Source organism: Eumetopias jubatus, unplaced genomic scaffold (assembly GCF_037043125.1).
Source record: "Eumetopias jubatus isolate StellerSeaLion01/CBP00866 unplaced genomic scaffold, mEumJub1_p1.0 scaffold_2, whole genome shotgun sequence".
Classification (NCBI taxonomy): domain Eukaryota; kingdom Metazoa; phylum Chordata; class Mammalia; order Carnivora; family Otariidae; genus Eumetopias; species Eumetopias jubatus.
The window spans coordinates 95,644,613-95,671,928 of NW_028274808.1; the positions used below are offsets into that span (position 1 = coordinate 95,644,613).

Genomic DNA, 27,316 nt, shown 5'->3' on the forward strand with positions numbered 1-27,316 from the left:
CCTTTGAATTCTGATTATTAGAAAGCTAAAATCTGGGGCCCCTGGGTGGCTCAGTTGGTTAATTGTCTGCCTTCCACTCAGGTCATGATTTCAGGGTCCTGGGACATAGCCATGCATCAGGCTCTCTGCTCAGCAGGGAGTCTGCTTCTCCCTCTGCCCCTTACCCCCACTCATGCTCTCTCTCTCTCATAAATAAAATCTTAAAAAAAAAAAAAAAGAAAGCTAAAATCTTGTTAAATTTCCTCCCATTGATACATGGTTTTATCTTTTGGAGTAACAGAACAAGCTCACGTCTTCAAATCAACCCTTTAGTTTATTTGTGTGCAAGCATTATGTCTTTCCTGATTCATGCCCAGTGTTGCACCCAATTTTTTTTTAAACTATTCTGGTATGGTATAATTTACCTGCCTCTCATTATTCTGGCCTTCTTTCCCTGCATGTGGTAGTCGGTCTTTTAAATTGTGGTCTGTGAGGGGCACCTGGGTGGCTCAGTCGTTAAGCGTCTGTCTTCGGCTCAGGTCATGAGATCGAGCCCCTCATCGGGCTCCCTGCTCGGTGGGAAGCCTGCTTCTCCCTCTCCCACTGCCCCTGCTTGTGTTCCCTCTCTCGCTGTCTCTCTCTGTGTCAAATAAATAAATAAAATATTTTTAATTAATTAATTAATTAAATTGTGGTCTGTGAATTGAACACTAAATTCTGGTCTGCAATAGTCTGCTTCCCAAAATAAAGATAAAAATGCAGTCTTCAGGCTCTCTTTATGTTTCATTGGAGGCACTCATTCATTTATTCCTTAAAGGTGTAAGTACTTAGAATGCATTAAATCATGTGCCAGTCACTGGAAATTCTGGGAGAAGGTAGTCTTCAAAGTATTGTAGCTATGAACTTTAAATTTACTGTTTGAATATAATGCAACATGCATTGTAAAAGTGCATATAAAGTTTTATCAAAGTGCAGAAAGGAAACAATTATTTCTGTCTTAAAGTGAATGGATGATGGCAGAATCAAATTACAATTCCAGAGGGAAATAAAATAGTATATTAAAAATACGAAGCCCTGGGGTGCCTGGGTGGCTCAGTTGGTTAAGCGACTGCCTTCGGCTCAGGTCATGATCCTGGAGTCCCGGGATCGAGTCCCACATAGGGCTCCCTGCTCAGCAGGGAGTCTGCTTCTCCCTCTGACCCTCTTCCCTCTCGTGCTCTGTATCTCTCATTCTCTCTCTCTCTCAAATAAATAAATATTTAAAAAAAAATATGAAGTCCATAAGATTGGATAGAGTATGAGAGAAGCACATTGAAAACTGCTTCCGGGAGAGGCAGCTGGAAAGATGTATGCATGATCTGTTGGGATAGGAAAAAACTGAAATCAAGGCTGTCGATTAGGAGGTAACTATAGTCTAAATAACATTGCCCATAGGCATATAGATAAAGATAAGGATAAGGAATTTGTGCCTTCATGGTAAAATCATCACTTAGAGAAGAAAATCAATTCCCTTAGAAAAATTTTTTCTACACTTCGAAGTCTGCTTCAGTATCTTCTGTTAGGTTCCTTCTCAGGTTAACCCTGAGAAAAGTATTCTAATGCATGTCATTTATTTAGGAGATAATACCAAGGAGCAGCCAAAGGGTTTCTAACAATCATGCAAATTAATACCTTGGGTAACTGAAACTTAATCCTACCAGTGGATTCTGGAAGCCAGTGTAGAACAGGCGCAGACTTATTCCACCGCAGGGCATGGGAGGACTTTGGGAAATTTACATACCAGTTCTCTTAAGTCATTGTTATCCAGCTCTTCCAGAGCAGGCTGGGGACATGAATTCTATAGCACCTGTCATCTTCTGTGCAGTTAGGTAAACAAATTCTGGCACTAACCATAGTTAGTCCAGACTCCACAAGTTACTAGCATAATCCCCAACAAGACTACCTGCTCTAAGACACTAAGTGGGACAGGCTTGAATGGCCAAGGAAAACCATAAGACATCAAAAAGCAGATGCAGGTGGTTTGAAGTGAAGCAGGCGTCCACTGGAGTAGTAAAGTGAAGGCAAGGAAGGATTGCCAAGGTTTTATTTTACTGTCAAAAACTCTGATCATTATCATGACTCTGTTTTTTTCTACTTATATGCCCTACCGTTAATCCTTAAAGATGTAGTTTTAAGTGTTCTAATACTGAATGTTTCTATTTTTTTCTTGTGGCAGACTAACCAACACTTTCTGAAAACAGTAACTGAACAAAATGTGGAAATTGAGCGACTCCGAAAACAACTTAGGTATTTTCAAAAATGAATTTTGTTATTTTATTAATAATTGTTTTTCTTCAGAGTAAGTGATGATGCCATAATTTTTCCATGAGCATTTTTTTTCTTCCCTTTTAAGCCTCTGTCAATAGCTTTCTATATGTATGATCTGTTAGTACCAGAAAAGGCTGAAATCAAGATGGTTAGGAGGAGACAACTATATGTATGTGAAGGGATGTTCCATGAAGGTAAAACCAGTGCTTATGGAGGAAAATCAGTTGTCTTAGAAATATTTTTTCTGCACATATCTTTTATTCCCCAATAAGCAGACCCTGAGAAAACGGTGTCAAATCATGTAGTTTATTTAAATGTAATACCAGGGAGCACCAGTAGAGGAGTGGGGAAGTGAGACAGGGAAAAAGACAAAGCCAATAGAGGGTTTTTAAAAATCTGGCAGGTTAATACTGTACATATTTATTGTGGCCCAGTGGTTTAATAATCATTGCATTGACTTCACAGGAAAAACTTTTTTACTTTTTGTTCCCCTTATTCATAATACCTAAAATTCACAAGTATAGTCATAATAGGGTTTTGCTCTATGATGCAGTCATTTAGAAATATCTTTAAATTGTAATATAAATCAACATTTTATAAAAAATGTAAGTTTCTGTTTGTTAAATGAACCTTGCTATTTATTTTTTGTACCATCCTGTATTTTGCCCCACAAAATATTTTGCTTTTTTAAAAAAAGAATTTATTTAAATTAATTTAATTTAATTATCAACAATTAAATTTTAATTTAATTTAAATAAATTTACTTTCTTTTCCCCTAGACATTTCTACTTGTGGGCTCTTATTTGGTCATCCTTATTTCTTTAGATGTTACTGATTTTACAGCTTAAAGTAGAATGACTTACTTAATTGCAAGATTTTATTCTTTTTTTCAAGATGGAAGTTGGTCTTTTTAATTATAAAAGTAATATAAGTCCATTATAGAAAACTCTAGGGAGTATAAAAGTATAACAAGTTGCAGTGCAGTTCTGGCACTAACCATAGTTAGTCCAGACTCCACAAGTTACTAGCATAATCCCCAACAAGACTACCCTCACTAAGATACAAGTTTAGGGATCCCCAGGCCACCCACACCCCTCACCAATTGGCTGTAAATGCAAGTGTTCCCACTAACTACCCAGGCTCAGTAATTCTCTAAAATGGCTCAGGGAACTCAGAAAAGCACTGTACTTATGATTAGTTTTATTTTAAAGGTCACAGATCAGAACCAGCCAAAAGAAGAAACCCATTGAGTGAGATCTAGGAAGGTCTCAAAATTTGAACTTTCATGTCCTCTGGACATGGAACCAGGGAGCATCACCCTCCTGGCATATCACTATGTTCATCAACTAGGAAGCTCAGCTAAGACTTGGTGTCCAGAGATTTTATTGGATTTTTATTATGTGCATATGATTTATGTTAAATGTAAATAAATTTACTTTTTAATATTTTTGAAATGACTGCATCATAGAACAAAACTTTGACTATACTTCTGAAATTTAAGTACTTTAACTGATTGAATCATTGGCCACTTGATTGAACTCAATCTCCAGTCTCCCTCCCCGCCCTGGAGGTCAGGAATTTGGGCCTGTATCACATGGCTCAAAGCTCCAACTTTCTAATTACATGGTTGCTCTTTCCAGCATGGCCCAGCTCCCATTTTGAAACTATCTAGGGTCCTACCTTGAGTCACTTCATTAGCATAAACTCAGATGTGTCCCAACGACCTACTGTAAATAAAAAAGATACTGCTACTATGGAGGGAGAGGGGGTAGTGAAGGGCTTGCAGTTTTAAATAGAGTATTCAGAATATCTCACTGAGCAGTTGAGATTTGAACAAAGACTTGAAGGATGTGAACAGATTATCCATACAATACAGGGAAAGTGTTCCAAGTGTAGAACTTGCCATTGCATAGTTGGAAACGTGCCTAAGGAACAGCAAAGAAGCTGGATGTCTCTGTGATCTATTGCTGAGTAGCAAACCATTCCAATACTTTGTGACTCAAAACAATAACCCATTTAGTTTATGATATGGGGGGGACAATAGAGCAGTTTTCCGGTCTGGGCTTACTGGGCTGTATCTACTGGACTTGCTTATGTGTCTCTAGTCAGATGGTTGGTCTGCTAACAGTTAGTGTAGTAGTTGGCAGTGGATGATAAACCTGTCTGGCAATTGGCAGTTTCTTCACCAGGACAACAAAGAAAATCTTACTTCTTCACTTGGTCATGCAGGGTTCCTAAAGATAGTAAGAGAGCAAATCCCAATGTACAAATACTTTTCAAGCCTCTCTTGAGTTATATTTGTTAATTACTCCTGGCAAAGCACCTCACCAGGTCAACCCAAATTCAAAGGATAGGGAAATAGATACTCCTCTTGATGGGAAGATTTTCAACATCATGTTACAAAGATGTGGATGTACAGTAGGAAGAATTTGGGGCCATTTTTTATACTCTCTCTCACTAGTATACAGAGTATACTGGAACAGAGTAAACAAGGAGAACAGTAAGAGATAAAGTCAGAAATGTTTTGGAGAGTGGAAGACAAGGTCATATGGGGCCTTATAGGCTGTTGTGAGGACAATGGTTTTTTGTTCGTTTTTTAGGAATGGTTTTTAATAGGAGATTGATATGATCTGACTTATATTTTAATCGATTGATCATTCTGACTGCCATATTGAAAATAGACTGTAATGAGGCAAAAATGGAAGCAAGGAGACCAGTGAGGAAGCTATTACAGTAACCCAGGCAAAAAATCACGTTGAGTAGGACTGTGGTGGTAACGGTGGGAGATGGTTAAGACATGGTCAGGTTCTGGATATTAATGTTTTATATGGTAGGTTCAAGAGGATTTACTGATAAATTGGATGGAGGTAACAGGGAGATTGAGTCATAAGAGTGACTTGATGGGTTTTTTTTCCACAAGCAACTGAAGAATGTACTGAGAAGTCTATGTATAGGTGGCCAGATTTGGTGGGGGAGGAGGCAGTTTGGGCCATATTGAGTTTGCAGTAACTACTGGAAATCCTCATGCTGATAACCATTAGCAAGCAGTTCAATAGAGATCTGGACTCAAGATATGACATGTTTGATGATCAACATAATAGTGTTTAGGGGCACCTGGGTGGCTCAGTCGTTAAGCGTCTGCCTTCGGCTCAGATCATGATCCCAGGGTCCTGGGATCGAGCCCCGCATCAGGCTCCCTGCTCGGCAGGAAGCCTGCTTCTCCCTCTCCCACTCCCCCTGCCTGTGTTCCCTCTTTTGCTGTGTCTCTCTCTGTCAAATAAATAAAATCTTAAAAAAAAAAAAAGAATAGTGTTTAAAGCCATGAGACTGGAATAGATAAGTACAGTTGACTCATGAACAACACAGGTTTGAACTTCATGGGTCCATCTATATGCAGATTTTTATCAATAAATATATACAGTATTATAAATGTATTTTCTCTTCCTTAGGAATTTCTTAACTTTTTTTTTCTCTAACTTTATTATAAGAATACAGTATATAATATGTATAATTTAAAAAATATGGGTTAATCAACTATAAATGTTATCAGTAAGGCTTCTGGTCAATAGTACACTATTAGTAGTTAAGTTTTGGTGGTGTCAAAAGTTATATGCGGATTTTTTACTACATGGTGTGGGAGGTCGGTCCTCCTAACCCCCATGTTGTTCAATGGTCAACTTTTCTTGGATGGGAAGATTAAATTCCCTAAAGAGAATAAGTGTTGCCAGATCTTTAAAATTAATCTCAGTGTAATTTGTGTTAAAACTCCTGTAGTTTGTGTGTATATATGTGTCTGAGAGAGAGAAACTTGGTAATCTAATCCTAGTATCATTAAATAGGAAAGTGCCATTTCTGAAGACCATTCTTTAGAAGAATAAAATGCAATGTTATTTGTAAGAGCATGAGTTTGACAAAATAGAACAGAAAAAAGAGTAAATAGAAATTTACTATATGACAGAGGTGGCATTATAAATCAATAGGGAAATAATCATATGAGGGATGGTTGCTATCCATGCAAAAAAATCTGTAAAGTTTTGCTTTTCATATTTAAGTGTTTATGTGGTTTTATGGATTAAGTATCTAAATATAAAAAGCAAAACTGTATAGATTTTTTTTTAAATATCGAACAATCTCTCGAACATTTTGCTAGGAAAGTGTTTCTTAATCAGAATTTAAATGCAGGCCAAAAAGGAAAAGATTGATATATTTGAATATGTTAAAATGTAAAACTTCTATTTCAAAAATCAATATGTCAAATGAAAAGACAACCCATCATTTAGAAACATGTATTTACATGTAAAGGTGTAGTTACAGCAACATAGATAGATCTAAAAAACAAGGTTTATATTAAAGTAAAAAGAGATACGGATCTATAGCATAAAAACACATGCATGCAGGGGCGGCTGGGTGGCTCAGTCGGTTAAGTGTCTGCCTTTGGCTCAGGTCAGGATCCCAGGGTCCTGGGATCGAGCCCTGCATCGGGCTCCCCTGCTAAGCAGGGAGCCCGCTTTTCCCTGTCCCTCTGCCACTCCCCCTGCTTGTGCTCTTTCTCTCTAAAACAAATAAATAAATAAAATTTATTTGTGTATGTCCAAGAATATATCACATTTTAATGTGAACCTACAAAATGAAGGGGAATGAGAGAGGGATTGGGAATGAACAGGAAAATAAAAGAAACAAACGAGAGCAGTCTTTCACAACTAATAGTGATAACGGGCCATGGAAAGAGTAGTGTGATTAACTCTACTCTGCACTCAAGGTTCAGAAAGAGTGGAAGATAAAAGAATATGACTTATGGTGTATGTAGGATAAATCAGGGTGTGGAGATTCTGGAAGGAAGATGAGTAAGGAAATTGACTGATAAAGACCTACAGTCATATGATAATAGAAATAGAAAAATTAAAATGCATATAAAAGATTCCATGTAGGAAAAATGGGCAGAACTTGGTGGTATCAGGCTAAAGGACAGGGGGAGAATTTCAGAATTTTATTGCTAAACATATCTCAATGATCATCTTAGTTTAACTTCCCAATTTTATAGAAGAAACCAAACTGAACCAAAGGCTCAGAAATTATCTTGTCCAGGGTTGCACAACAAATTCATGGAATTAGAACTCATATCTTGTAATTGCTAATCTGGTGAGTTTCTAAACCTGGCTTTCTAACAGTATTCACAGCAGTAATAAAATTGAGAATGAGAATTAATTATTAAAGGATCATGAGTGGTTAAATGGACTTTTGACATCTGCATGGAAGTTTCATTTGGTTTTTGGACAGTTGGGCCTAAAAATTTTAAATTAAGGTTAGAGATCAGTAAAGCTAGTTGTGGTTTTCTAAAGCCTAAAAGGTTTTAAGTGTTTTATTGTCCCTGAGCAATTTTGCCATAATATTTACTGACAGTATTCCATAGCTTAACATTAAGCAGTTCATGGTTGTATACATAAAACTATGCTTGCTTTTCCTGCCACAGATTTGAAGAAACATAAGGATAAGCAGATGCTTCTTTTAGAGAAGAGGGTGTTGCTTTCAAGCTTGACAGATTCTGAATGATGGGGCATATTGACATTACCAAAATTTAGGTTTTGAGATGCCCCTATAACTATGCCAAGAATAACTAAATTGAAAACTCTTTAAATACTAGATTTGTTTAAGTTTGTACTTACACTGAAAACAATTAGTTTCGTTTGCTGTCTGGTTTTATAGTGCAAAAAGAAAATTGGAATCATGGGAACTTATGAAAGCTTTTATAATTTTCCTTTTCAGGAGTTTTTGGTGATACTCTGTCATAGCAGATAAAACTCTTCAGCCTAGTTTCTAAGAACCATCATTCAGCTGCCCCCCTCAACCTTCCAGTTATGTACAAACTGCTCAAAATAGTCATTTTACTGTTTTTCATAGAAAAACTTTGGGTTTCTTCCTTTTGCCTTTGATCATTATTCTGTTTCTCAGAAAACTTATAACTTTCAAAATCTGGTTAAAACCTCCCTTCTCCAAGAAGACTTCTCTCAATTCATTACACCAGATTTTTACTCTTTTCTTATGGATATACTCAGCATTTATTCACTTTAAGATGAGATTTTATGCTATTTCTCTTTCAGTGCTTTTTTGTCATATATATTTGTTTATAATGTATATTTAGCTGACTTATAGAAACGATTATTTTTCAAGTCGTGCTCAGATTGTACATCTGCCTTATAAATTTTTTTTTTTATTTTAGAGAGAGTGAGCATGAGCTGGGGGAGGAGCAGAGATAGGAGCAAGAGGGAGGTGGAAAGAATCTCACGAAGACTCTGCACTGGGGGCAGAGCCCACTATGGGGCTCTACCTCACAATCCTGAGATCATGACCTGAGCCAAAAATCAAGAGTTGGAGGCTCAACCAACTGAGCCACCCAGGTGCCCCTGCCTTGTAATGTCTTGGAAGGAAAGGATTGTCATTTGTGTATCTCAGGAATAACTTATTTTATTTTTGTTTCATTTTGTTTTTTGTTTTAAAGATTATTTATTTATTTGACAGAGAGCGGGGGCAGGGGGTAGGAGCAGAGGGAGCAGAGTGGGAGAAAGAGAGAAGCAGACTTCCCACTGAGTGTGGAGCCCGATGCCGGGCTCTATCCCAGGACCCTGAGATCATGACCTGAGCTGAAATCAAGAGCCAACCACTTAACCAACTGAGCCACCCAGACACCCCTCAGGAATAACTTGTAAAAGGACCTAACTGTAAAGATTGACTAAAGCACTTGCATAGGGATCCATATTAACCATTTATCAGATTAAAAAATTTTAGCCACTAAGGAATGATCTCATTAACAGATACAGATATTATCTTCATATAAAGAATCTATAACTTGTCAATCACCTTATTTTATATTTATTGAAAACTTGAACATATACATGTGTGCTCAGAGTGTAGAAACAGTCTTTAATAAGTTTCTGTATGATATAGCCTCAAAATTGTTGTAATTGGACCCATTTCACAAATCTTTTGTGGATTCAACAGTTTCTAAAGATGAGATCCCATTCAGTTTTTCTAGCTTGAGGTTCTTTTTGTTATTTCCAGTCACATAGGTCAGAGGTACTAAACTGAGCTTCTTACCATATCTCCTGAATCTTTTTATATTTGCGAATGACACCATCCAGTTCCTGCTTCAGAAAACCAGGAGGCATCCGAAATCTTTTGCTGTCCCAGCTCTACCCCCTAAATGTCTCTCAGATCCTCCCCTTTTGTATCACTATATTGTTACTGTTTTGCTCAGTCCATCAATGCTCCAGTAACCTCCAAATTAATTCTCCCTCCCCATCTTCTTTTTTCATAGTCATCAAATTATCTTTCTAAAATAAAATCTGATCATGTCTTTCTTCTTTGATGGCTACTATATGCCTATAGGATTTAATTCAAATTACTCAAAATGACATTAAAGCTTTCTGTGACTTGACTCCTGGCAACTTAACGCATATTTTGTCAGTCCTCACCTCAATTTCCTGAACTGTTTTCAGTTTCCCGAACAAGTCATGCTATTTCATAACTCCCTACTTTTGCTCACATTATTCAGGCTGCCTGAAAGGCCCTTTGCTGATAAATGTCCTCTTAACTTTCAAGGTTCAGCTCCAGTGTCACATTTTCTAGAAATCTTTTGCGAAATCTTTATGGTTTCTTCCTCCTTGGGTAGGAACCAAGCATGCCTACCTTTTGCTTCAGCCATAGACTGCACATACATCTGTCACAGCGTTTTTAACACAGTGTACATAATTCTTTACAAATTGATCTCTCTTTGCTAGTTTATAAGCTCCTAATTTAGCCATTTTTATCTTGCATCATCTAACACAGTGCTAGACACATGGCAAGTGCTCAAAAAATATTTTTTGAGTCATTAAGTCAGTTAATTAAGTAATTAAATTGTATCTCATTGGAGGGGCAAAACTAAATTTATGTGGGTTTTTTATTAATGTACTTTACCCTTGGTCTTTTGGGGGCACAACTGTTTTTCTTGAACTGTAACTATTTAGAAAATTATATGTTAAAGTCTTCAGTTGTGGAGTAATGTATGTCTACTTAGTAGTTTGATTTCTAAAGTACACCTGAAAAAAAAATTTTTTTAATAAAACTAACAGTAGCTTTGCAGACTAAATTAAGAGATTTTTCAGTGTTTCCCATTATGGATCCAGACTTTAAGCTATATTGACTTTTAAATCTGTTTATTACTAATCATCTCTAGGTTTAAATGCATGATAGACATATTTAAGTATTTTTTATGTTTAGTGTTCTATTTAAATGACATAAAATCCAAGAAATCTTTAAAATGTGATTTATAACTAAATGGTTTTATTGAAGAGCATAAGAGCTGATGTGATAGGAATGTAATTTTTGATACAATTTTGTTATGTTTCATGCAACAAAGTTTAAGTTACATAATCATTGTGTTCATCATTAATTTTTTTTACACACCAGCGCAAAGCATAAAACAGTCTCCTCAAAGCATAAAACAAATCACATCACTCACCTTTTTTAACACTCAGTGGATTTTCATTGCAATTGTATTTAGTCTCTCTTCTGTGGGGTTCTTCCAAGACCTCCAGTATATAGATGTCACCTGATATTTCTTCAGATTACTATATTTTCTCCTTTCCGTTTTTGAAAATTGCTTGGAAGAAGAATCTGTATCTGCTGTAGTCACTCTGGAATTTCTTTCAACTTGAATTTAGTCCCACCTCCCTGTTCTTTTCTTCAACTTTACTGGTACCATTTTACCTTTTTTGCCCGAAAACAAAATCTTCTATTATCTGTGGTTGATGATTTTTCTGTCCTTCGTGAACATTTCTCTACTGTCTTTTGTGTTTGCACTTTCCCCCCCTCCTTACATGATCACATTTATCCTACCCAACTTAAACTTTAATCTCAATAATATTGTTTCCCAAATATGTGCCTCTGGTCATGATCACTTTGTGGAGCTCTATACTTGAATTGCTAGAGCAAGGGTTTTCAAACTTTTTTTTTTTTTTAGCAGCAGAACCCTTTAAAAAATCTAATACGTAGAACCCCAATATATAAAATTGATAAAAGTGGAACTGCTATGGTTGCAGTGAGGAGTGCAGGTCTTCCCTATCTTGTAATTAATACCATCATCAAACCTAGGAATTTTGCTTGATACTTCTCTTTTGCTTCGCCCCTGCATTCAAATTTTGTTGGCTCTATATCCAGATTATCACAAATCCAATCATTACCACCCTCACCTCTATCCCAAGCCATCACTGTCTCTTGCTTGTATTAGTCTTCTATCTGGTTTCTCTGCTTTCACTCTTATCCCACTGTAAATCTTCCAAGACCTCCAGTATATAGATGTCACTTGATGTTTCTTCAGATTATTATATTTTCTCCTTTCCCTTTTTTGAAATTGCTGGCATATTATAAGCACTCAATAAATATTTGTTCAAAGAATGAATGGATAGAATCTCTTAGATTCTGCCTTGGTAAAATCTATGCCATCTTACCCAGTGGAACTGCTTACTTGTCACCATCACTCTAGTTTAGATCTTTTCTGCCTCTGGCTCATTTATTATGATCTATTGGTTAAAGAAAGAGGCAGAACCATCATTCTGGTTCATCCTTTTTCACAAATCCCAGATTTATTTTTTTATTTTATTTGTTTTTATTATATTCAGTTAGCCAGTATATAGTACATCATTAGTTTTTGATGTACAAATGCCAGATTTAAATTCCAAAAGTACAGCTCTGATCCCATTATTTGAGCAACTCCCCCATTACATTTAAATTAATACAGATCACTTAATTTGTTAATTGAGCCACATTGTGACCTCCCATCACCTTTCCAGTCTTGTTTCCCATCTTCTCTAAGCAAGTCCTACACTTTCCTACCTTCATGCGTGTACTTATTTTATTCCTTTCTGAAGCTGTCTCTTTGTCCGCGCTTGTGTGATTCACCATTTCTTGGCCAATTCTCATTTTAAATACCTCCTGCTTCAATATTCTCTGATTTAAATGCAAATAACTGCCTACTCTGAATTATAATACTTTCTTTTAATCTTTGGTGGTGCTTGAAGAAGTGTGCTTTGTGGCCCTTCTTTTTTTTTTTTTTATTTATTTATTCATGAGAGTCAGAGAGAGAGAGAGAGAGAGAGGCAGAGGCAGAGGGAGAAGCAGGCTCCCCGCCCAGCAGGGAGCCCAATGCGGGCCTCGATCCCAGAACCCCGGGATCATGACCTGAGCCGAAGGCAGATGCTTAACCATCTGAGCCACCCAGGCGCCCCTTTGTGGCCCTTCTAAAGATTCCTGTGTCTCACCTATGTTCGTGTGCTTTGTACCCCCTTGCATAACATCTTTTGTGTCTGATACATGACAGGTGTGTGGTAAAAATTTTTTAACATGTCCGTTGCATAAGCCTATATAATAACAGAAAAATTAATATATTCTCCAGATTATCAGTGATATTTAAACTTGTAAGACTCTAAAGCTATATTTGTAATCATTGTTTACAGTATTTTTGCAAAGATAAACATGTTGATTGCGTAGTTATTCTGTAAAATCTAAGACAGTGGCTGTATATCAGAATCAGCTATAGTGATTCTGAAAAAGAGAGATGCGAGGTACTACTCTCCCACCCCCCAACATTCTGAAGTAAGACTCAGATAGAGACTATGTACATATGGTTGCAGAAAGCTCACTTTCATACATAGAAAGTATACAGAACTACTTGTATGATAGAAAATTATATTCTAACATAGAATTCAGCATTTTGAACTAAAGTATGTATAATTTTGAACTAAATTGTATAAAAAATTATACACAAATGAACTGTTTTTAGACTGTAGAAGCTCTTAAAATTTTGATAGCTCAGTACATGAATTATGATTCATGTACTGAATTATTAGTACAGTATCAGTTATGGTAAGAAGTGATCTTAAAAATTCAGAACTTTGTCTAAAATTATGTTTGGGGACTTTCTAAAGTTTTTAAGCACAAATGATTGGTTTATTTATACCAGATAATTATAGAAGTACTTATTAAAGTACCTAATGTGTGTATTTTTCTTTTACATTTAAAAATTTAGAATATTTGGGGTGCCTGGGTGGCTCAGTCAGTTAAGCATCTGCCTTCAGCTCAGGTCATGATCTCAGTGTCCTGGGATCGAGCCCCGCATCGTGCTCTCTGCTCAGTGGGGAGTCTGCTTCTCCCTCTCACTCTCCCTCTGTGCTCACTCTCTCTCTCTCAAATAAATAAATAAAAGCTTTAAAATAAAAAAATTTAGAATATTCAACAGTAACCTAATTATGGAAAAAGCCCAAATGTCCATCAACTGATGAATGGATAAAGAAGTTGTGGTACACACACACACACACACACACTCGCACACACACTGGAGTATTATTCAGCCATGAAAAAGAATGAAAATCTTGTCATTTGCAATGACGTGAATGGAGCTAGAATGTATTATGATAAGTGAAATAAGTCAAAGACAAATGCCATATGATTTCACTCATGTGGAGTTTAAGAAACAAAACAATGAACATAGGGGAGGAAAAAAAAGAGCAAACCATAAAACAGACTCTTAATTATAGAGAACACACTGAGGATTGCTAGAGAGGAAGGAGCAGGGAGATGGGCTAAATGGGTGATGGGTATTAAGGAGGGCACTTGTGATGACCACTGGATGTGATATATAAGTGATGAATCACTAAATTCTACTACTGAAAGTAGTATTACACCATATGTTAACTGAATTTGAACAAAAACTTGAAACAAAAAAAATTTTAAAAATTTAGTATACATATCAAATCAGTAAAACCTGGGTTTTATTTCTTTCAGAACTTTACCATTTTTCATTGTATGAAAGAAATATAAACATTTCTAGAACTCTATTGATATGAGACTACAAAAGAAATGTATAAAAATTTATCTTAAAATAGACTCACTGTATTTGATGTTAAATCTCAAAAAATACATATTGATAATTAAGACATTTTAATTTCTGTCCAAGTTAATGCTATAATTTAAGTATAGTACTATATTGTATCTTTTATACTTGGTTATACTTGAATTAACAGAGTGAAGATTTTTTCTTTTACAGGTTTAATTCAGATCTCTGCTATTACAAGTAACAAAAATTACACTAATGAAAAATCCTAGAAATTTTATTTTTTTTGTGTTTGGTGTAAGAAACTTGTCCAATTTCATTATTTTGTATGTTGCTGTCCAGTTTTCCCAACACCATTTGTCTTTTCTCCATTCTTTCCTGCTTTGTTGAAGATTAATTGACCATATACTTGTGGGTTCATTTCTGAGTTTTCTGTTCTATTGATCTATGTGTCTATTTTTGTGTCAGTATCATACTGTTTGGATTACTACAGCTTTGTAATGTAACTTGAAGTCCAGAATTGTGATGCCTCCAGCTTTGCTTTACTTTTCTGAGGTCTTTTGTGGTTCTATACAAATTTTAGGATTGTTTGTTCTAGCTCTGTGAAAAATGCTGGTGGTATTTTGATAGGGATTGTATCAAATGTGTAGATTGCTTCAGGTAATACAGACATTTTAACAATATTTATTTTTCCAGTCCAAGAGCATGGAATATTTTTCATTTTCTTCGTGTTCTTTTCACTTTCTTTCATCAATCAGTGTTTTATAGTTTTCAGAATACAGGTCTTTCACCTCTTTGGTTAGGTTTATTCCTAGGCATCTTATTGTTTTTGGTGGAATTGTGAATGAGAATGACTCCTTAATTTCTCTTTCTGTTTCTCCATTATTGGTGTACAGAAATGCAACAGATTTCTGTATGTTCATTTTGTATCCTGCAACTTTTCTGAATTCGTGTATCGGTTCTAGCAATTTTTTGGTGGAGTCTTCCACATTTTTTACATAGAATATCATGTTGTCTGCGAATAGTGAAAGTTTGACTTCTTCCTTGCCAATTTGAATGCCGTTCATTTCTTTGTGTTGTCTGATTGCTGTGGCTAGGATTTCCAGTACTATGTTAAATAACAGTGGTGAGAGTGGACATCCCTGTCTTGTTCCTAACCGTGGAGGAAAAGCTCTTAGTTTTTCCCCATTGAGGATGATAATAGCTTTGGGTTTTTCATAGATGGCCTTTATGTTGAGGTATGTTCCCTCTAAACCTATTTTGTTGAGAGTTTTTATCATGAATGGATGTTGTCCTTTGTAAAATGTTTTTTCTAAATCTGTTGAATCATATGGCTCTTATCCTTTCTCTTATTGATGTGATTTATCACATTGATTGATATTACAAATTGAACCATTCTTGCCACACAGGAGTAAATCCCAGTTGATCATGGTGAATGATTTTTTAAATGTATTGTCAGATTCAGTTTGCTAGTATTTTATTGAGAATTCTTACATCTATGTTCATCAGGGATATTGGCCTATAGTTCTTTTTTTCAGTGGAGCCTTTATCTGGGTTTGGTACCAGGGTAATGCTGGCCTCATAGAATGAATTTGGAAGATTTCCTTCCTTTTCTATTTTTTGGAACAATTTCAGAAGTATAGGTATTAATTCTTCTTTAAATGTTTGGTAGAATTCCCCTGTGAAGCCATCTGGTCCTGGGCTTTTGTTTGTTGGGAGTTTTTGATTACTGATTGAATTTCTTTGCTGGTTATCAGTCTGTTCAAGTTTTCTATTTCTTTCTGTTTTAGTTTTGGTAGTTTGTATGTTTCTAGGAATTTATCCATTGTCCAATTTGTTGGCATATACTTTTTTTATAATACTCTCTTATAATTGTTTGGATTTCTGTGGTGTTTGGTAGTTAATTCTCCTCTGTTGTTTGTGATTTTATTTATTTGGGTTCTCTTTTGGTACTCTGACTAGAGGTTTATCAATTTATTCATTTTTTTCAAAGAACCAGCTCCTGGGTTTATTGATGTGTTCTATTGTTTTTTCAGTTTCTATATCATGTATTTCTGCTTTAATCTTAATTACTTCCTTCTGCTGACTTTAGGCTTCATTTGTTGTTATTTTTCTAGCTCCTTTAGGTGTAAGGTTAAGTTGTTTATTTGAGATTTTTCTTGCTTCTTGAGGTAGGCCTGTAGTGCTGCATACTTCCCTCTTAGGACTACATTTTCTTCATCCCAAAGTTTTGGACCATTGTGTTTCCACTTTCATTTGTTTCCATGGATTTTTTTATTTCTCCTTTGATTTTCTAGTTGACCCATTCTTTGTTTAGTAGCATGTTGTTTAACCTTCATGTATGTGGTCTTTCCAGATTTTTTTCTTGTGTTTGATTTCTTGTTCCATAGTGTTGTGGTCAGAAAAGGTGCATGGTATTATTTCAGTCTTCAAATAATTTTCAAATATTTCTTTTAAAAAAAATATTTATTTATTTATTTGAGAGAGAGAATGAGAGACAGAGAGCACGAGAGGGAAGAGGGTCAGAGGGAGAAGTAGACCCCCCACTGAGCAGGGAGCCCGATGTGGGACTCGATCCCGGGACTCCAGGATCATGACCTGAGCCAAAGGCAGTCGCTTAACCAACTGAGCCACCCAGGCACCCAATTTTCAAATATTTCAATCAAGTATTTGTTGGGCCTGTTTTGTGGCCAAATATGTGATCTATCCTGGAGATTGTTCCATGTGCACTTGAAAAGAATGTGTATTCTGCTGTTTTAGGATGGAATGTTCTGAATATATCTGTTAAGTCCATCTGGTCCAGTGTGTCATTCAAAGCCATTGTTTTTCTGTTTAGATGATCTGTCCATTAATGTAAGTGGGGTATTAAAGTCTCCTACTGTTATTGTGTTACTCTCAGTTAGTTCCTTTATGTTTGCTTTAAAGTCTAGTTTATCCAATATAAGTATTGCTATTCTGGCTTTCTTTTCACATCCATTTGCATGATAATTGGTTTTCCACCCCCTCGCTTTCAATCTGCAAGTATCTTTATGTCTAAGATGAGTCTCTTGTAGGCAACATGTAGATGGGTGCTGTTTGTTTGGGTTTTTTTAATCCATTTGACACCCTCTGTTTTTGATTGGAGCATTTAGTCCATTTACATTCAAAGCAATTATTGATAGGTATTTATTGCCATTTTATCACTTGTTTTTTCACTGTTCTGGTGATTTCCTCTGATCCTTTCTTGTCTTTGTCACTTTTGGTCTCTCCTTTGCACTCCAAGAATCCCCTTTGATATTTCTTGCAGGGCTGGTTTAGTGGTCATGAATTCCTTTGGTTTTTATTTGTCTGGGAAAATCTATCTCTCCTTCTATTCTGATTGATAGCCTTGCTGGATAGAGTATTCTTGGCTGTACATTTTTCCCATTCAGCCCTTTGACTTTATCATGCCATTCGCTTCTGGTTTGCCAAGTTTCTGTTGTGCAATCTCCAGCTAGCCTTATGCGTTTTCTCTTATAAGCTAAGGACTTCTTTTGTCTTTTTGCTTTTAAGATTTTTTTTCCTTTATCACTATATTTTGCAAATTTAAATACAGTATGTCTTGGTGTTGGCCTGCTTTTGTTGATTTTGATGAGAGTTCTTTCTGCCTCCTGTATCTGGATGTCTGTTTCCTTCCCTCAATTAGGGAAGTTTTCTGCTATTATTTCTTGAAATAAATTTTCTGCCACCTTTTCTCTCTCTTCTCGGACTCTTTAGAATACGAATGTTATTATATACATACATGTTCTCGTTTTGCAGAATTCTTCCTATCTTTTATTCAGGTTCATTATTTTCCATTATTTTGTCTTCTAGATCACCAGTTCCTTTCTCTGTATCTTCCAACCTGATGTTCATTGCATCACACCTGTTTCCAATCTCATTTATTGTATTTTTCATCTCTTATGGATTCTTTTTTAACTCTTTTATCTCTGTGGTAAGTGTCTCACTGATGTCTTCTATTTTTCTCAAGCCTGCTAAGTATCCTATGATTGTTGCTTTAAATTCTTCATCAGACATGTTACTTATATCTGTTTTGCTTAGATATCTGGCCATGGTCTTATCCTTTTCTTTTATTTGGGATAAATTCCTCCATCTTAGTATTTTGTCTAATCTCTGCCTTCTTCTTTTTGTTAGAAAAGCCAGTTTTGTATCCTGCTTCTGAAAATACTGGCCTTATGAAGAAGAAATCATGTAGTACCCAGGGTCTGGCACTTCAGGGAGTGTCTCCACTGTGTACTGAGTATGCTCTGCTATTGTGTTTTGGCTGCTCTCTCCTTCAGGCCAGTCTTCTGCAGAGGTTCTCCTAGCCTCCTGTGGGCAGTATTTGGTCCCTGACTGAATGTAGTGAGTTTTAATGAGGTGTGCTCTGGTCTGCCTGTGAAATGAGACCTGATACCACCTCCACCAGAACTGGGGCCCTAAATCTAAATCTGCTCAGAACCCTCTGGTCTGGAGACATGGTGTGGGCAGGGGTCTGTGCTGGTCTTCTGGAGTAGGGGCCCACCATGCTGAGACAGAGACAAGTTTGACTAAGAAGGGCCATCCCACCAGAGCTCAGGGGTTTGCACCTTAGGCAGCCAATAGTCACGCTGTGCTGCTTCCCACAGGTGGCTCTGTATTTATGTTGAGGGGTGGGGGAGGGAAATGGCACCAGCCAGCTCCTGTGTTTTCAGAGAGGTGTCTTGGTGAATGCTGCCTCTCAGGGATTAATTGAATTAAGGAAGAGACCCACAGTGAGGACTTCAGTTTGGAAACTACTGGACTAGTACTGGAAGTAATGATGGGACCAAAGGTTGGGCCATGAAATGGAAATGGAATACACAATTGAAAGACAATTTAGAAGTAGAATCATTAGGAAAATTAGAAATCAGGAGACCATCTATTGTAGGGTTTTGGTCTTTGCAGACTCCTTGGGGCCAAATGATGATTAGCCTTATATGCCATGCAGAGAAGTGTTGATTGTGTGCCCAAAGAAGTAGGGAATCCAGAAAATGTTATTAAACAAGGATTTTTAACAGATTGTCTAATCCACCTCCCTGTTGTTGGACATAAGATAGCTGAGACGCTTGTGGTCAGGTGAATTACATTAGGCCACATTCCTAGTTAGTGACAGAACTAGGTTCCTGACTCTGGGGTTTTCCATATTGCATCCTATTTTGATTGTGTCTCTAACCGATCATTTTTTTCCTTAATCATGCCATGGCCTTACTTAAGTATCTTACTACTTAATTTTTTCCTTTTAAAATATACAGAATGTTATAAATGGTAGGTTCATTTATTGATTCATATGATAATTGCAGTCCTGAAATTATCTCTAACCTTGAGGAAGATTTAAAATACATTGGTATAAGGTGGTTTTTGGTTTTAGTTTTGTTGTTGGTGAACCATTTTGCAAGTAGAAAAAGTCTGTTTTATGTCTGATAAATTCAGATTTTTATAAATTAGATTTATTCAAAACAAAGCATTTTCCTAAAGTGCTTAATTTTATATTATTGGAACCATTTTTTTGTAGACAGTGTATCATAGAGAACTCTGTTTAAATACCAGTTTCATTAATTTGTGAATCCTTGGGCAAGTTGGCAAATCTCTGTCAACCTCACTCTCAACTTTAGTTTGGTGGAATAGTCTTAATAGTACTTAATTCACAGAGAAAGTTAATTGTACTAAGTGAGATGATTGCAAAGCATTTAGGACCGTTTCTGTTACCTAATAATTATCTGATACATTTTAGCTACTGTTAGATTTTTATTTCCTATTGCCTTATGCTAATCAGTAATGTAATTTATAAATACTGTTAGCCAAAAGTAAATCAATTAACATATATTGTGAATTTCTCATCAAATAATATTTTAAGTCCAACAGCACTAAAATGGTTGATTTATAATACCTACATAAAATATAATTAAGAAATAAATATGGGCAGTTCCTGCACTAAAGTAGCTTTGTTCCTAAAAATGTTTATGTTTTTTACATAATCCAAGTGTTTTGTATTCATACTTAATGCTTAATTGGTAGGATATTAAAAATCTTTTTTTCTGTTTCAGAAAGTCTTACTATTCTAAAATCTTTTTCTATGGGGAGTCAAGAAGATATTGAAACTTATTTGATACTAATGGAACATTCAAAAAACTTGTTATTTTTGTCCTTTGCAACTATAATTTCTAAAAAAAATTATTACACTATCTTGAGACAAATGTTTGAATTCATTATATTAAGTGGTTATATAATACATACTCCTGGTGTTTAAGGAGTGATCAGACATTGAAGCTTTGGTTCATTTTCATAGAAAAACCAATCAGTGATATTTCTTTAACTCTATAAATTCAGGAAGTTATAAACGTAACTATATTCTGCTTAGCACTGCCATTCTTGTTAGGTAATTTACTAAGATGATAAAGTGCTTTTTCATGAAATATGAATCATTTGAGTATGAAATATAATTTATCCAAATAAAGTATTAATGACTCCCACTTTACACCCCTGCCCTTCACCTATACTTTTCCTCTTTACTCTTCCACGTGCATTTTGTCAGTAATAAAGGAATCTTTCAGTATATACCCCTTAGATCCATTTTTAGGTACGTAAGAGTTACTAGTGATTTTACCAAATTTAGATTTCTTTTCTAGCGTTTTTAATTCTTTATGGCCTATGAAAAGTGTTTATTAATTTACTTTCTACTTTAGGCAAGCCAAGTTAGATCTGAGAGTTGCAGCAGCAAAAGTGGAAGAGTTAAATAACACAACTGAAAATCTTCAAGGACAAATGCAAAAGAAGGTATTTTCCTATTTCTAAGACAACTGGAAGCCTATAGCTTAGTTTTCTGTGAATTTTATTATTAATATTTTTTGGATTAGGTGTTAAAGAGGGTTGCTGGAAAATAAATTAAAAATCATTTTATTGCTCTCTAAATATAAAATACAAAATTAGGAAGCTAAATTATAATTTTGGAAATTACTTCCATTCACTTTATCCTGAGTCAGTAAAACATTGTAATCATTCCTAGACACATCATTACTGAAAGACATATTAAGTCAAGATGAAGTTTGATTAATTGGTAATACATAGATGAAAAGAAGCATGTAATACTACATTTTGTGTTATTTATGGAAATACTTATTGGCATAAGAGACCCTGGTTTTTATGTGTAATAGTGACATTTCAGGAAAGTGTCAAGGAAAGGTCAGGCTTTAGATTTAGGTGGATATAATTATTAAAAATTCTAGCTGTGGTATTTACTAGCTGCGTAACTTTTCTAAGCCTTATTTCCTAATCTGTGAAAGTTGATTATAGATTTCTAATGTGATTTGTGAAAGGCTTATGTAAAACTTCCCATAGATAACAGTTATAAAACTTGGATACATTCTTTAAAACACTGGGACACACCCAAAAATAGAAAGACACTGAAAGAGGTACAAATTGTAAGTTTTTGAATTTCTGACCTGAGAGTTCTTGCGAACTGCCATAGCTTCAGAAAACAACAGCTTTATGTGGACTTAAATAGCCAAGATCAAAGTTAAGGGTAGGAAAAGCAGTTGAAAATTTAAAGAAGAAATATTGGCAACAAAAGAACAACAACAACGAAAAACAGAGAGAAAAACCTAAATCCTGATTATAAACTCTGACCAGATCCAGGGCTGACAGCCAAATTAGGCATATGGGGGTAGGAGAGGGAGTTGAGTGAAAAAGTAGGCACGGACCTGAAAGAAAACTACTCTTGAAAGATAGAGCTATATGGAACTATATGTCTGAGTTTACCGCTTCTTATAATTGATTGCATTCCTGAAATGTGTGCTGTTCAAGCAACAGAAAGCTGAAGCCTTAATGTTTGTATCAGAGGACAGAGCCCAAAGCAGGCAGAGCAGCTTGAAATTACAGGGGACTCTCCAAGACCAACAAAATCACAAAGAGGATGAGCCCTACCCCTGCCCAAACTTGACCAATCCTTAAAGTATGTAGGCACAAGAGAACTTCCAGGAAGCCTAGGTAAAAAAGCAACCATGGAAAGAAATAAGAACTGATCGAGCTTGAATCGAGGCAAGATAATTGCCTCCTTGAACAGAAAAACTAATAATCCTCAAGAACAAAACAGAATCCAAAGTAACTGCAATGCATTATCTATATTATACAGTTTTCAACCAAAACTCTCTAGACAGTAAAGTGTGACTGATGGGGCTGGGTTAGGGGAAGCAAAGCAGTCCATAGAAATTCATTCTCAGCAGACCTAGCTCTTGGATTTAGCAGGCAAAGACTTCAAATAAGCGGTTATAAATATGTTCAAGGAATTAAAGAAAATGTGTATTTAAGTTAGAGTAAAATAAGGCTTCAGTGATGGAGCAGATAGAGAATTTTAACTGAGAAATAGAAAATAATTTTAAAAATAGAAATTCTGGAGTTTAAAAGTACAGCAACCAAAATAAAAATTTAATTAGATGGGCTCAAGAATAGATTGGAAAAAGCAGAAGAAATAAGCCATGAACTTGAAGACAGATCAACAGAAATTTTCCTATCCAAAAAACAGAGTTTAAAAGATGGAAGAAAAATGGGTGGCTCAGTCGGTTAAGCGGGTGGCTCTTGATTTCAGCTCAGGTCATGTTCCCAGGGTCCTGGGATCATGTCCTGCATTGGGCTTCGTGCTCAGCAGGGAGCCTGCTTCTCCCTCTCCCTCTGCCTGCCACTCCCCCCTGCTTGTGCATGCTCTCTCTCTCTCTGTGTCAAATAACTAAATAAAAATCTTTAAAATAAAATAAAAGATGGAAGAAAAATGAACAAGACCTCAGAGATCTGTGGGAAAATACGAAGCAAGCCAACAGGAATGTAATTGGAATTGCAGAAGGGAGGGGGACAGAAAAGATGTTTAAAGTAATAATGGCTGGAAACTTCCAAAATTTGGTGGAAAACAGGTAGGATAAACACAAAGAAAATTACTTCTACACATCATGACAATACTGACTGCCAGTTATAAAGTGAAAACTTGAATGCAGCAACAGGAAAATGGCATGAACTGGGCAACAGTGGTAAGAGTAATGGCTGACTTAGAAGAAACGTGTAAGCAAAAAACATTGGAATAATATATCTGAAGTGCTGAAGGGAAAAAAATGCTCACTAAGAATTCTATGTCCAGTGAAACTGTACTTCAAAAATGAAGGTAAAATAAAGGCATTTTCAGATAAATGACACGAGAGAATTTGTCACTAGCAGAGCTGTTGTTCAAAGAATGTTCCAAAAGAAATTCTTTAGGCTAGAAGGAAAGGACACCAGATGGTGACTCAGATATAGGAAGAAATTAAAAGCAACAACAATTGTAAATATGAAATATTTTTGTACATTTTTTTCTCTAATTAATACCTAAAAGCTATGACTGCTTTAAAGCAGAATTGAGCAGTGTATGTGATGGATTTATTTCTTTTTCTTTTTTTTAATTTAAATTCAATTAATTAACATACCATGTATTATCAGTTTCAGAGTTAGAGTTCAATGATCTCTACCTATGTGATGGATTTGTAAAGTACGCAGATGTAATAGAACAATGGCACTCAAGACTAGGATGGTACATGGAGATAAATACTTGTTGCAAGGTTCCGATGTTTTCTCTGAACTAGATATTAACTCTGAATAAATTGGGATGAGTTAAAGATACATACTATAATTTCTAGAGCAACTACTAAAAATTAATTCAAAGAGATATAGCTAAAAGTCAGTAGAATTAAAATGGTATGTAAAAAATAACACAACAGAAGGCAAGAAAGGATAAACAGGATTTTTTGTAAAGGTGGTAGAAATCAAACCTATTTATTTCAAAGCATTGCTAGGTCAGAGAAGAAATATCCTATGATTGTAATGGTATGCTATATAACCAAGTTTTAAAAGAGCATATTCTAAAGGCAGATTATTTGCATACAAATCCCTGCTTTGTTTTGTTAGATTTGCAGTATAGAAATATTTTGAAATATTGGTAGACATTTATATGCAATGACTTTTTATTATTGTTTTTCTAATACAAAATTGATAGTGAGATTTTCTTCCCCTTTTTTTACTATGTACATGATTTATTTCCAAACTGTTATTGCTTGTTTATTTTCAATTTTATTCCTTTTCTAGTTATAAAAGTAGTGCATGCTATTCCTAAAAATTCAAATAATATTGAAAAATATAAAGAAAAGCACAACATATATACAAAATATATAATAGAGGTAATGCAAGATTACCTTGCAGGTCTATCCCTAGGAAATAATCACTGTTAACAGATTGTTTATAGCTTAAAGACGTTTTTTCTGTGTGTGTATATATATATGCATATATGTTTAAATTTTTTTAATGTGAAAGGAGTCGTACCGTAAATACTATGCTACAGAATGTTTTTTAGTGAAACAGATTTCATGGACAGCTCTCAGACATCTAGATCAATTTTTAAGGAGTTGATTAGATAATGCTATATTGGTATCCCTTCTTTAAACTTACATATTGAATTCTAGAAGTGTAATAACTTTATAGAGTGAATTCTTTTCTTTATGTTGTATAATGATGTATTGTATTTTCACATACTCAAGCTTCCAGTTTCTTTATTTTCTAGGAGGAGGAAATGTTGTCTGCCCAAGGAAGAGAGGAAGCATCAGATAGGCGTTTACAGCAGTTACAATCTAGTATAAAACAATTAGAAACAAGGTAAATTGTTAAATACGTCTAGCTTTCTCTATAAGCTTCAAAATGTTTTCCACATTGGAGTTTCAGTTTATGATATTTTCTAGAATATGTATTTTATAACTGCTAAACAAACTATAATCCTAAGTTTTAAATCTGATTTACTGGACATTATTTTAAAAATCATGTTCAAAACATTGATATATTTTGAATGTATATTCAAAGATCATTTCTGTCTACCTTTTCCCCAAAGCAGTCATAGTCAAGTTTAGTCAATCCCCAAATCAGAAATGTTCTTTCCATCTTAAAGCAAAAAAACAAAGTTGGGTAAAAATTAAACAGAAAAACTATCCTACTAAGTAGGTACACAAGAGAAAAAGTACTCAAGAAATCATTATAGGTGTTTTCTCTGGAGTCTTCTGGAGCAGTAATTTTCAATTATCTTTGAAGGTCTGGACTACTCTTTAAATATATTCTGTAGGTTGTCTTTAATCGCTATCTTAATGTAAATGTGCACTATAAAATCTTTTGTTGTTTTTGTTATTTCCTAGTCCTCGTTGAATGTTCCCTTAAAAGATTTGAAAATTGTCATTTGTAATCTATTAAAGATAACAGTGATGACCATAGCCCATAAATTCACTTTATGAGTAATAGCCGAAAAATCTACTCTGTATGATTGGAATCTTTTACACTGAGAAATAGTCTGCTGATCTGAGCACATTAATTGAGATCTCAGTTCTAGTCATAGATCCAAAGTTAATTTATTGTTTGTTGAGAAAAAAAAATTAGTATGTTTGACCTTCTGTTTCCTCTTCTTCAGAGTATTAATAAAAATAATTTCTTTCCTCATGGCAGTTGAGAACTAATTGATTTTAACTACTAACTTGAGACTTTGATGAAAAAAGTTGTAATTTTTAAGTGCTAGGGTTTTGGGTTTTGCTTTTCACTTTTCTAAACTTTTCAGCAGTTTATTGATTGATTTGATTATACTACTGCTTTCCTGAACTTCTTTGTGTTAACCTTAGAAAAAAAGTCTGGTTGTAGATTTTCATTTCTATTATCTTAGTAGATATTCTATGCTATGAAAATAAATGCTAGAGACTTAAAACAGTAAACTCTTGAACAGTGAATTTTAATTCCTTTTGATTCTAATAATACTCAATCATAAAGAATCAAGTTGTTTTTTTCGTTTAACAGTGCTTTGTCTTTTTAGTGTTGAGAGTTTGCGGATTTTTGTTATTGTTGTTTTAAATTTTTTTGCTTTTAGTATGAAGCTATAATACAACCTAACCAAATAGCTCTCTAAGAAGAGATCAGTGCATGTATAAGAAAATCTAAGGATATTTTTTAAAGTCCAGTATGCAGCTAGCCACCTCTGAAAAGGAAATTTTTACATTGACTGCCTTTTAGAGCTATTAAACTAATATTGTTACTGTTATGATAAAAAAAAAGCTTATATACTTTAAAGCTTAAAAGATCTCTTGTACTACTGTATAAGAGAAAGCAGAGTTACTAGTGTACTTGATGTGTGTTTCTAAGCACCATTCAGCCAATCTGTTTTAGGTGTAAATGTATCCTATTTAATGGAACTGCCAGTTAGAAAAGTTTTGTTTTTAATGGTCGTCTCTGTTCCACAAAATCAGAGACATTTTGGCCTCAATAAATGCTTTTTTTGCCATTATTAAAATTATTATTTTTAAAATTATTATTCGTGATCCTTTCAAATGTCATAAACACCTAAGAAGCATAAGTTATTTCCTTCTGTCTTTAAAAGAAAGGGTCCCTCCTCTCCCCTTTTAGATGATTCATGGATCCTGGGAATTGCCTCCAGAGAATGACAGTTCTTTCTGGGAAAGATTTTGCTGGTTTGTATATGCTCAGCTAAATAAGGCAGAAGTTAAATGAGTGGAATTGGTTTAAACTACCTCTTCATACTTTTAAATTTGGTGTTTCTTTTAAAATAATATGCAAATAGGACTAAGAAATTTTCATTTAGGTGACTGGTAAATAGTGAATTTCATTCTAATCATTGTTCAGCTTTTTGTTTGCTGCCGTACTCCTAAGCATAATAAAATACGTAAATTCTTTCATTAAAGATGTTGAAATATGGTCTTTTGGAAGGCCATGCATTGGAAATTAGTGAATATGGTTGGATAAAATATGGAGGACCTTGGAAATAAAATTAGTCAAATTTGGATTTCATGTGATGTATTACAAATTCTTTATCCAAGACTGCATGATGAAATTAGTATTTTACAAAGATTAATTTGATGATATTCTCAAAGTAAGGCTATCTGGGGACGGGACTATAAATTGTTGGAGTAAAAAGATTTTGAGATTTAGAGGCAGAATTGCTTTGATTTCTGGTTCTGGTACATTCTGTCTTTATATCTTAGAGAAGTTAACCAACCTCACTTAGCTGCAGTTTCGTTAGGATTAAATGAGAGAAGAATATGTAGGGGACCCAGCACCAAGTTTATTATTTTAAAATGAGTCTACTTATAATAA

General features: G+C 35.0%; 1 protein-coding gene across 12 annotated transcripts in view; it reads left to right on the plus strand.

Moving 5' to 3' along the window:
* Positions 1-27,316, plus strand: part of SCLT1 (sodium channel and clathrin linker 1) — a 202,021-nt gene that overhangs the window by 60,020 nt on the left and 114,685 nt on the right. For all 12 annotated transcript variants that reach the window (XR_015767773.1, XR_015767774.1, XR_015767775.1 and 9 more), the window contains exons 9-11: positions 2,195-2,265; positions 20,854-20,944; positions 24,741-24,832. Coding sequence is in view for 6 of the 12 variants with exons in the window: in XM_088021038.1 (XP_087877164.1) it covers positions 2,195-2,265; positions 20,854-20,944; positions 24,741-24,832 (254 nt within the window). In the remaining 6 variants the exon portion in view is untranslated. The remainder of the gene's footprint in view (positions 1-2,194; positions 2,266-20,853; positions 20,945-24,740; positions 24,833-27,316) is intronic.